Below are 12,313 nucleotides of genomic sequence, written 5' to 3'. Positions count from 1 at the left end.
GTGTGTTGGTGTTTGTCAGAGACGGAGAGACAGTTACATAAATATCCTCTGAGTCCAAGCTGTGTGACGTTTTTCCGGCTGTGTGACAGAGGTTTCTGTTAGGTCCAGCAGCTCGTCCTGCAGCCACACCACAGTATTTTTAAAAAGGCATTTATGCTGCAGACAGCCGATACTCAGTGCTGTGATAAGATAAATATATATAAACGACTACACTAATACAGTGAGAAAGCAGTTATCTAGCATTCTCACGGACATGCTTTTCTGGGTTATCTGCACTGTGACATTTAACTTGTAAATTCTTGTACCAGCTTAAGGTAGTTGAGGTTTCACTGCTGCCCCAGTACTGTCAGTGCTGGATTTGACATTATAGCTATTCTTCTGCTGAAATTTGATTTACTGTGAAAAGGCTAATCCATCGGATACTGAGCAAATAGCATAAAATAGGCAACCTGTGACGAAGGTCTCAAGTGAAAACTGAAACCCCTTACACTGAGCACAAGTGTGGTATCCAATAAACCACACCAGAAACAGTCTTGAAGGAGAAAGGGTTGTTTTTCCATGGGCTCTGTGGGCGATGACTGCTGAGGTGACCAGCGTTCAGAAAACATTACGAAGCAGCACTAGCAAACCCAAATCTCCACACGCTCAAACTGATCGCATGGCAGGTGTGTATTTAGCCCCGTGTCTCACATGAGTCACCTTGACAAACTGCCTCATGTATCACAGGTTTAACACACATGTAAGAGTCTGACCACTGTTTTTTCAAGCTGTGGCTTGTTCTGTGCCGTCATCCTTCTCCTGATGGAAGCGTATTAGTGATACTACAAGATATGCATCACAGGAGTGACACATAACAACAGTAATCACATCTAATCTTTTAGATATCTCGAGTCTCGTGGGGGCACCTTCTGCACGTAGATTAGATTAGATAGACTTTATTGATCCCCCATAGGGGGAAATTTACATATTACAGCAGCAACAGAGGCAGGGCAAGATAAGCAGTAATAGAGAGAAAAGAAATAAAATAAGCAACAGTACAGTCTCAGAAATACAGTCTGCCTTCTTGTCAAATTTGAAACCTTCCATGTGGAGATTGGTGTACCTGTGTAATGCTATATGGGCTGAAAATTAACCCCTAATAGGAGACACTCCTTTGCTACTAAAGAGGTCAAGTCCCAATTTCTAGAGGTTGAAACTGAATACAGGATATGCCTCTTGTCACACCGACACAAGTACTGCACTTCCTTCAACGAACCCTTGTTTCATTCTGACTAAGTTCGAGTAAACGGCGAGTCCCTCAGGGAGCTGGCAAACAAAAAGCACCTGACTACCTGCATACCTGCTGGTTTCTCTGCTGGTTATGTTGCATTACGAACATCTGCATTCCAGCTATCACATGATTCTGAGTGTGTGAAGATGCTCCAACGCCCAGAGCTCACTGTACTCACATCTACAACACATTCAAATACCAACTAGTTGACTGAGGGGACTCGTATAACCAGAGGCTGATATCAGCTGGAATCACTCTGTACATTTTCAGCGCGTCAAAAGGAGTCCAACTCACAGTGATTTGTGGACAATAGACGAAAATAAATGTTGTTCCATCTCAAAGAGATCACACATAAAGATATTAGAGCCAAGAGAGTTTTTTTTTTTCTTTTTTAAATACCCAAGATTTACATTTTCTGTAAAACCTTTGCAGGTTATTAAACAAGTTGTACTTGCATATGTGTTTGTTGTGTTGGTCTTTATTGTGTGCTTCTGTCCGTGTGTGTGTGTGTGTGTGTCTGCTAATGACTATGTGTACATAGTGGCTTACTCCTGTGTCACAATTTCTTTGGAATCAGCAACACATGAGAGAGGGAGTGATGAGAGTAACGGGTGCATGACTGTCTCACAGAGAATCACATGAACGTATCATCAAACTGAACAGGAGTGTTGTAAGCTATGTGGAAATCGAGGCGTATGGTCAATTTAGCTTTCAAGGCGAAAAGGTCTTTTGCCTCCATGAACAAGTGCTACACGTTAAAATCAAACTTTTCTTTCCTGTTTGCTCCATTTGAAAATTAAAAAGGGACAGAAAATGTCATATGATAGACATGATTAATTGCTCAGCGTTAAAGCAAAGTCATTATACTGTCAGTCAGCACATCCTGCCTCTCTGTCAAACCACCTCCCCCATCTTCCTCCCTTCCCTTCATTTCTCTCTTCTCCCTCTTTCTCATCTAGAGGCTCAAAGTAGGCTAATTAGGTGACGTGACTTTTTGGTTTGACTTTCAGGATTTAAGCAGACAAACTAATCACATTGCTGGTTATCTGTGGACATTTTAATGCAACATCACTATGTCAGTCCTGTGCTGATAAAGGTTTTATGATTTACAAAGCAAGTTTGCATGTAAGATTTAATTTGCCTTCAAGGTTAAAGAAATATACCATGTTGTAGTGTTTCCTGTGAATTAACAAATAAACTTATGGTAAATGTAGACAGAAACAATGTTCTACAATACAGTCATTTCAACAGCAAATGGTCCTCGAAAGACATTTATACAGGCAAAAAAGTCTTCAATACTGAGAAGAAAGCAGGTGCCTTTAGGCTCATTTTAGGTAAAAAGAATTTTCAGATTACAGTCTTGCATGCTTCCTCTAAATGTTGGTACCCTGCTTCCCTTAAAGTTTTTAAATTGGAGGGTTAACATGTCACTGAGGTGACAGGATATATACTCTAAACTGAATATAGAGCACACACTATATCCAATTCACAACATCCCTTGTAGAGGGACATCCCGGATACGGTTCGTAGTATGTTTAGCACTGTATCTTTGTGAGGTCTTGCTGTCCTTGTATCATGTATCAGCATTAGCTGTGAACCTGGAAACTGATCACGAACAAACATTTTGCTTGGTGATCATTCTGACTCCTGAAATTTAAAACTACATAAATCTGTCAATGAATACAGATATAACATGTAGTTCTCCATGTTTACAATTCATGTGTTAGTATGGTGATATGGCCGTTGACTATAATCTGGAAAGGACAAACTTGAATTGAACTGCTTGAATTGGTGTCCTCACAAAGTTAGAATACATGCAGGCCTAACTAGATGTTAAGCTGACATAATAGCACTCAGCAGAACGCTACTGTGTGTGATGCGTGTGCAGCTTTTACATATATCTTTACCACGACCCTGCAGTTCTGAGAAGCCAGAGTGTGGCCACTTAAAATAGCCCTGATAGGAACCTGATGACAGCCGCTGTCTTTACAGAACCCTGGCATGCCTGCAGCGTTCACACACACGCGTGCTAACACACACACACACAGGAAAGCCACCTTGAAATGCAAGGCTATAATACATGCATGAATCTATGACTTTTATATGCACAAGTAGCAAAAACACTGAGGCAAGCAGACACACTTCTCTCTACTTATCCTCCTGGTAGCTGTATGTGAGGCACTGAGAACGCAGCCATGTGACTGTCCCACAAACATGACAGCCTGAGATTGATGAAAACCTCACATGACACACTGAGTTATGAAAGCGCGCAATGGAGGAAGGACATGATGCCAATCAGGAACCAGAGACACTACTTCTCCTGTAAACTACCAAGGAAAATGTATCACTATAAATAAATCTGATGTGGTGTAAAATTTTGTTCTGCATCATGGAATTTGCATTTTAAATTCACCACATGATTTCACAAAGTTTTTGCTTTGGCCCAGACTAATGCCCATTTCATACGACAAATTGCAATGTGCACTAAGAAAATGTATCAGGTAAAGGCTGTGAGCTGGTTTATAAAAAATGCTTTATCTTGCAGTATCTTATGGCGTTATGGGTGAAATATTCAGTCCAAGTATCAGTACCATCTCATTTGCATAAAACCTCAGAAACTGCAAACTGCTTTGCTTTCAGGCATCACTTTACCCATTTACACATTTGATTTGGGTTTTGAGGACTTACAAAATGGTGTGTAAAAATAAAAAGTCTGTCCATACCCATCCTATCCTATCCTCTCTCTCACTGACACACAATCCCTCCTTTTCGTGTCTCAGCATAAACACAGCTTTACTGAGTTGGCCCAGGTCAAGAAGGAAGTTTCCTCAGCAGGCTGCAGTGGCAGGGGGCAGCCAGGACAAGCAGCGTGGCTGTGGGTGGGGAGGACAAAGCTATTGGCTGGCAATCAGGCCACTGACTGGCTACAGGACGAGCCAGGAGCTCTCGGTGTAATGTGCAGTATGCTGTCCCTTGTCAGGTGCTGCAGCCAGGGAAACAGGAGAGGCTTTTTAGGCTTTCCTCCCTGGGTCAGCCAACCTGCTGCCCTCTGTGGTATTCTGGAGGGCACAATGCTGTGCTGTCGCAGCACTCTGGGTGACACATTAAGATGGGCAAGACAGTTGCAAAGCAGCAAATGCTTGTTTTTGTCATCTGCATGGCCTTTTGCTGGAGTAGTCCCACTAAGATCTCTGCTAGTTTAACAGTACACTGTATATACCCTTAATGGATTTTTTTTACTGCCTCTTAAGATATACTGGTCTGGCTATACTAAGTTAAATCTAGCCTGAGATTCTAAGAAGTTGTGAGAGATTTAGTTAATGAAAGCTTGGGCTTGGAGCTCCGGTTCCTTTATGAATGTACTTTTCTAGTATTTTCATTAGGGACAGTATTATTCTGAGGCAATCTGTCAGAGGAGTTCAAGTTGGTGTCTTCCTTCCGTGTCTTACTTGACATGGATTGCAACACCCACTGTACCCGGCCAACTGTATTCATAGTATCTGCTCTCTTACATAAGTGGTCTTGGGTGCAAACAAACATAAGGCAGGTGCCTAGTGTTTGTTTGCAGTTTTTAAACCATTAATTCATAGGTGGAGAACCAAATATTGTGAGGGTCATCATCTTCTCAGTCCATCACAGTCAGTCGTCTCCAGTCATATTTTTCTTCTACTCTATACATCCTCTAACTTTGCCTTCTAAATTACTAACCACCCAAACTTTACCGTTTTCATTATTTACCCCTCTCCCAAAAAGCAGGGCCTTTGCAGAATTCTGTAATTCCCATTTCTTCTACTTGTTCTTTTCCTCAAACTGGATATGGTCATCCTACCTTATCTCCCACCATCATAGTTCTCTTCTTTCCTTTCAAAACAAACCAATCTTCTCCAACCTAGAATCCCCTATAACTTAAATACTGTATTCTAGCCTATTCCTGCTACCACTGAAGTGTCCTCTCCATTCATCTCTCCTACTTGCCTTTGTCTTCAAACAGTTCTGCCCTCTCCAGGGCAATTCATGCCTGATGAATGGGGAGCTCATGCCAGAGGTATGAGGAGCACAGCTGACCACAGAGTTAACAGAAACGCCTGCTGTCTGCCTGTTTGCTCTAGGACTGAAGCCAGCTAAACCACACTCACACGCAGCATTTATCTCACTGGGCACCTTTATGGCCCTGGAACGTGTGCTGGCACACACATAGGCCAAAGTGCAAGTAGCATCACAAGGAGGTGAGCTTTCAGGTCCTCTGGTAAATATATCCAGCATGGGTGACAGGTCCAGAGGAACATTTTCCAATGCAAGTGTATTTAAAAACTAAAAACAACACTTTCCCCTTGGTGGTTGACCTGACCCTGAACCACGATGTGTGCAGCATATACACAGGGAAGCTGCAAATCAACTCTGGGAAAATAGAGTATCCTATACCAGCCAGCTCAATGGTGCATTACTCAGTCCGGCTGAATTCTAAGTAGCTCATAACAAGTACTGCTTATTTTAGTGACATTAAGTGTCATGCTTTACCTGTGTGGACTTGCATTCGGAACAAAATTTTAAAAAAAAGCAACCTCTGTTAGGGATGCACAATACTATAGAAAGCATGTCAGAATTAATTAATGGCTGCTTTACAACATGAGTGATAAACACTTATATGACGCATTTTTTCCCCAAACAGGCCCAACACGTGAGCTTTAAAGATAGAAATCGAAGTGCACGGAGGTTTTAAATTGTTATACGTATTCAGCATGTGAAACTGCAGTCATTCCTGATCATGTTCTTTAGTGAATGTGAGACACCTGCAACCAGCGTAGCACAGATCATCTTTCCTTGGTGCTAGGCATCGCCGGTGTAAACAAGACACGTGATGGCATTTCCACAAAACGAAAAACATCCATATCAGCTGCTCTGAACACAAGCGATTATGGGGAAATGTTAACATTTTGCACACTCCCCTTCCCTCCCCAGACTGTAGTCTATCTACGGCGGCTGAAGTCTCGGTTTGCGGTGGATCTGTCTGTCATCGGTGGCCCACTGAAGTGATCACATGTGCTCCAGCACAGAGCACACTGTGTCCTCCTCTGCTGTCTGACGGCACTGGCGAAGAGTACAGCGCCCGTCGCAGGACTGAGAGAAGCCAGCTGCACTTCGCTCCAAGTTAACGCCGGTGGTATTTAGCACGAAATAAGCGACAAAAGAGCGTGACTGTACTGTCACGGCTGCCTTGTTGTCCTCCCGCTGCCACGCAGGGCGAAGAAACACAAAGGGGGGACACGAGGGAGACAAAGGAGAGAGCAGGACACTGCTTCTGCAACTTCCAGGCGATAGTGCAGATGTGCTGGTTATATCACACCCCAGGAAGGAAGAGAGCGTGTATTATCAACTTATGGTCGCCTTGTTATGAACAGCATGCCTGTCTAAACGGGTAAAAAGAAAGAAAAAAGTGCTAGCTAATGAGGCGAGCCGAGTCCCAACACGAGAGACAGCGTGTGCAGCAGCCCCGCTATCGTCTTGTGGCTAGCATTAGCATGTTAGCTAACCTCACCAACAGGCACAGCACGTCCGTTTTGAATTAATAAAACTACACAGCGTTGATTTGTAAAGTGGCCGCGAGTTCAAAATGTCAGCCAGTGCTAAAATATGCACCCGGGCACCTTAGAGAAAAGTCGGAAATAGCATTATCATACACACGTACAACGTTACACACAAACCAGAAACACACACACACACACACACACACACACAATAGGTACCTGAAAGCTGGGTCCTCTTTGCTACATCTCGGGGGCGGCGACGAAAACGCATTTCTCTTGTTGAAAAGTTTCTGGAAGAGAGTCGGAGGCATTTTGTACCTCTAAAAAGTAGGTACAGTAGGTAAGTTTTTCAAATCCGAGAGGAAATCTTGTTCCTTGTAACTGTCTCCATGGGTGTCACAGTCATATGACAGGCATTAGTCACGGGAGCTGCTTGGTAACGCACTACATTTTTCTGATTGGCTGCCCGGACGCTGCTGCTACTACAAATTACCTGATTGGCTGGTATTTTTGGCCCGGTACCACGTGGTCAGTGGATTCGCTGTGTTGATGTTTTGTCGGGAGTCGTGACAGCATGAAATTTATGCACAGAAATCGTACAAAGTGCGACCGATGAGCTGCTTGCAAGAGGCAATCGAAGATCCTCGGGAGACCCACATGAGAAAAAGAGTTAAGAGCAAAAGCCAGAATTATGCTAAACAAATAGAGAGGTATCCAACAGCAGTGGTTTATTTCTTATTTATTATTCATCAATTCATTTTGGATGTTTTTTTGACGTTCATAAATGTGTAGATTTGCACAATTTGACTCACAAATAAAGAAAACCCATAAAATGATGTCTAAAACAAACTTACATTTTAACTTTACATTTAGCTTACATTAAACATTTAGATTAAGCTCTTATGGCATTCTCACATTACAAAGAGTTAATAAAAAAAAATACAGATAAAGAAGCACAAACAACATGAACAATTCACATTTAAATTTGAAAAATAATTACTCTGGGGAGAGAGCAAAGATAACTAAGAAAATACAGGTCTGACATCTAGTGGTCAAATTGCAACAGGCACATGGAAAATTCAAAAAAGAAGATGGGGGTTTGAGTGTTTACAGTGTGTAAAAATAGTACAATGAAAAGTGTAGTTTCATAAATTTATCTATTTAAAAGACCAGTTACGTGCCACAGCTTATTCAGTTGGCTGTGCAAAAGAAAAAATGAGGTCAATGTAAGCAGAAAGGCCATTCACACCTACATGCATGGCAAGGTGTGCCCTCCCTTTGAATTATTTTCTTTAACTAGTACAAGTAATACATCTAAATACTTAACTGTGCACCACATTTCATTTGTAGGCGTTCAGACAGTCTCATACATTTACACTGAGTCTTGACAGGAGTTTTCACATACAGACTTCCTTGATCTAGATTATGGAAGAAAGCCCAAATCTTTCCAGTCAATATTTGGGCTTCAGGCGTCACGGGACAGAAGCTGTGAGAGGAAATAAAGGAGCACTTCTGAGTTTGACACACCTCTCTCTCATCCTCTGAAAGAACGCGTCCAGGTCACTGTCGACAAAGTCAAAGAACATGACGCTCTCCGGGTCACTTTTTACAGGCCTTTTAAGCGTCACAGTCAGACATAACGGCTCTTCCTTGGACTCCATCTCAGCCGCTCTGGATGTGTCTGCGCCGGCCTTGGTCTGCTCCGCTGGGCTGGATGTGTGGACTGGCTCACTGGCTTTGAGAATGGTTACTTTGGTGGCTGGGACGTGTTTAGCCTCAAAGGTCTCTGCAACGAGGGGGCTTTTAAACCAAACTTTCTTCTTGTACAGAATGGGCCTTCTGTTGGGGAGCTGAGGGAGAAAACTATATTTGATTATGACCACAATCCCTCTTACTTTTGACTTCAACTTTTTTTTTTTTTCAGATTTTTAGATCGCATGTAATAGATAGCCAGCTGTCTGTCTTACTTTTACTGGGGATTTCCTCTTGAAGAATTTGTCTACAGATTAAAAAACATCCAATTACTGATTAGGAATTTGTGAAGAATTTGTGTTTTTTGCAATAAACAATGAATGAATAAAGCCCACAGTAATGAATGATTGACATTATGATTATTTGGCTCATTGTGAGACTTACACTTTGCATACACAGCTCTATTAAAATGTTTGTACCTGATTTAAGTGAGTTTGTATGTATTCTGGTCTCAGCTTCAGGTCCTCTGTGAGAAAAAGAAAAGAGAGTGACTGAACTAAGTTTGGTCAATGTTGAGCTTAGAGCTAAATTAAATATTTCGGTGTTATTATTTTGATAAAACTGATCCTACTAAATGGTGTAAAGTGACTTTTCCAAAACAAATTCAACTGAAAAACTCACTTGATCTCATCGTTCTTTTCAGCAACAATCGCTGAGGTATCTGCAGACAGAGGTTTAATTCTTATCAGCCATCTGTCGACCGGTTAAAGATAAACTGAGACACCAAGTTATATTATGCTATCGCATGTTCTTCTGTCATTAAAATAACAAGTTGTATATGACATGAGTTTTTAAAAATGGGATTCAAACAATTGTGTATATGCATGCAATCCACCTGCAGCTCCAACTGCTATCATATGCCTTTAAGTTGTGATCAAAAGGACTATTCATATTCTCATAATTGTTCTCTGGCTGGTTTTCTTTTAAAATTTGAAATCCAGTATGACTAGCAAAATCATACCATGAGTTACTCCAAAAATAAAAACCATGACATTTTTCTAAACTTCTCAATATTATGGGATCAGGTCTAAATATCCTAGAAAATTAGCAATAATAACCAGATTTCTTATGTCACCTATAGTTTTCTGTTTTATACACAACATCAAAAACGTGTGGGACCTTCCTCACACTATTACCGATGATGGTAGAAAGGTTGGGGGGGTGATGCATGTGGATGCTCTCGGCGTGGCTCACATCCAACAAGGTGGAGTTTTTTATGTGAAGGTGGAGACCCAGGAGCTCCTCCTTTAAGGGGAAGGTCAACGTTTCCACTGTGAAGTGAAGAGACAAAAAAAACTAGAATAGAATAACCTTATATCTCGGTTGTGGATACACAAAAATGCACACACACACACCATAGCTCTCTCCTCTGAAGATCTCCGGGGAGGGAAGGCTGCTGGAAGCTGTAGAAGCAGAGGAGAAACAGACTTCTTCCTCATCATCATCATCATCATCATCAGAGCTGAACGTCATGTCTGACTCCACGCTAGAGGGTGTGATGCTAAAAGCCTCGGGGTTGGGAGTCATCTGAATGGTCGGGTGATCGGCAGGTGACACCTGGTAGCCAGAGTTTTTATTAGCTGGTGCGGCAGGCCGGGCCGCTTTGCCTCCGGGGTTTTCAGTACATGCATGGCTGTTCAAGCGTAACGCAGATCTGCAGTGGGCAGGATTAATGGTCGCCTGTAAAAGGATAAGCACAGAAAATGAGGGGAGTGTAAAACAAAAAAGAAAACTTTGAGGAACCTCAACAAACAACTAGACGTGGAAACTCTACATTCCCAGACAGACATCCACATCCAAGAAAAAGAGAGTGACATTCAAACTAAAATTCAGTAAAAGCAGCTGAATTGAGTGTTTAGCTGTTTTAGACATATTAATGCTTCCTTACCTCAGCATGTCAATACTATTATAATGAGAACAGATATGAGAGCATGATATCCAAACATCTATTTATAGATCAGATTGCTCACCAACACTGGACTGGTTGGTGTGACAGCGGGGAAACTCATCTCCTCTGGTTCCTCTGGAAATGCTTCATAATGCTTGTTGGCCAGAAGCCTCCTGCACTCTGCAAGACATTGAGAAGGATTATAGAGGATGGTCGACAATTTATCTGCATTTAATTCTCCTTTTCCTTGATAAATTCATCCTAAAACATTAACTACATTTAAGTAGGGTCCAGCATAAAGGTATTGGAGGATGTTAAAAAGCAAAAGGAGATCATTTATTTTACAATTAAATATCACACTAGTGTTTTGTGATCATATCATGGGCTAATTATCCATCATAGAGAAACACACCTCATTTTTACTTTCCTGTGTGTGTTTGGATGATGGTTTCTTACTGTCTCGTGTTCTCGGTGCTGGTTTCACGGGTGTATCTCCTTTCTTTGTCAATCCACCCTCTCGGCACTTAACTCGACCCATTTCCTGATGAAATTCACGTCCAAATCGCAGACGAAGAGCTATCAGCGTTAGAGTTAGACTTATTACAAGCACATTAACCTCGCTGAAAGTGTCATGTTACTTCGTAAAAAGTGGGAGAAACAGTTCAAACCCAGACTGTTCAGGGTGCGCTGCTTAGCAACGGGTCACACCTGCACACAATCAATCAGCCGCTGATGAGACTCCGCAGAGAAAACACGCACTAGTTCATGTTCATAATGTTTTTGGGTGATTTTGCTTCCATAACATCACATCTTTTGTCAGACTACTGGAAATTAAATGACCAGAATACAAATTTGTCTGAGCCAGTAATTAGTACTAAAGTAACATTTACATACAACTTTCCAGTTTTATCCAGTTTGATATATCGTTCATAGCCTGATTTACATTTTATTCTGATTTACATTAAATTCCTGTTGTTCTCTTATGGTTGTTTACAGTATTTTCTGATTTATAGTGGGATAAAAAAAAGTATATTTAAAATTCCCTCTGTAAAAACAGGAAACAAGCATTTTGAACCTGGCTTTATATATTGTTCAGATTTCTGGTCTGAAGATGTGTGCATGCCTAGTGCATTTTTAATCATGTAATGCATCATTTGCATATTTAAACACAAAAAAACTCGTAATACAAAAAAAAAAAATCCATCTTGTATCATGGTGATATCTATAAGACTAGTTACATTTTTATTCTTTATTATTATTATTTTTTATTAAGTATTCAACCAAAGTCTTGGTACGTAACTGAGTACGTGTCCTAGAAGAAGGTGGAGTTTGACTGTGTAACCCAGACTGTATATGAGGAGCACTTGCTGTCCTCTAGTGGTCAAAGTGACTAATTACAACACCATAAAAATATAGGGACAATAGTATAAAACAAAACTGACAACAATAATATCATAACTGTAAATTATTGCCTTAATAACAATATATATTTGCCTTCTAGTCTGCCTTAGTCGAAAGTAACTAGGTACATTTACTCAATTACTATAGTATACTTAAGTACTTAAGAGGCACTTGTACTTTACTTGAGTACTTTTACTCCTCTACATTTTAAAGGGCAGCTTTGTACTCCACTACATTTATTTGACAGATTGAATTACTATGTACTTTTCAGATTCAGATTTAGTAAAAAAAAAACATTACATGTTTATAAAATACAATTTATTGTTAAAGAAGAAACCAGTGGTTCCTGACCTTTTTGGTATGTGATCTTGAACAATAAAGCACCAGGCTGGGGCTCTTTGTCGTGTTTCGTGTGTTTACAAGTTACAGTTTTACCAGATTTTTTTCCCCCTATCTTAACTTCTCAGACGGCTTCTT

At 41.0% G+C, this 12,313-nt stretch overlaps 1 protein-coding gene across 2 annotated transcripts in view; it reads right to left on the bottom strand.

The window, feature by feature from the left end:
* Positions 1–7,185, bottom strand: part of fnip1 (folliculin interacting protein 1) — a 38,163-nt gene extending 30,978 nt beyond the window's left edge. For both annotated transcript variants that reach the window (XM_070844102.1, XM_070844103.1), the window contains exon 1: positions 7,015–7,185. In XM_070844102.1, coding sequence (XP_070700203.1) covers positions 7,015–7,106 — 92 coding nt within the window. In that variant the 5' untranslated portion in view covers positions 7,107–7,185. The remainder of the gene's footprint in view (positions 1–7,014) is intronic.
* Between the last annotated feature and the right edge of the window lie 5,128 nt (positions 7,186–12,313).

This window comes from Pempheris klunzingeri, chromosome 14, assembly GCF_042242105.1.
Source record: "Pempheris klunzingeri isolate RE-2024b chromosome 14, fPemKlu1.hap1, whole genome shotgun sequence".
NCBI lineage: Eukaryota > Metazoa > Chordata > Actinopteri > Acropomatiformes > Pempheridae > Pempheris > Pempheris klunzingeri.
Note: the sequence above shows the minus strand (reverse complement) of the source record. Positions and strands in the feature narration are given on the sequence as shown.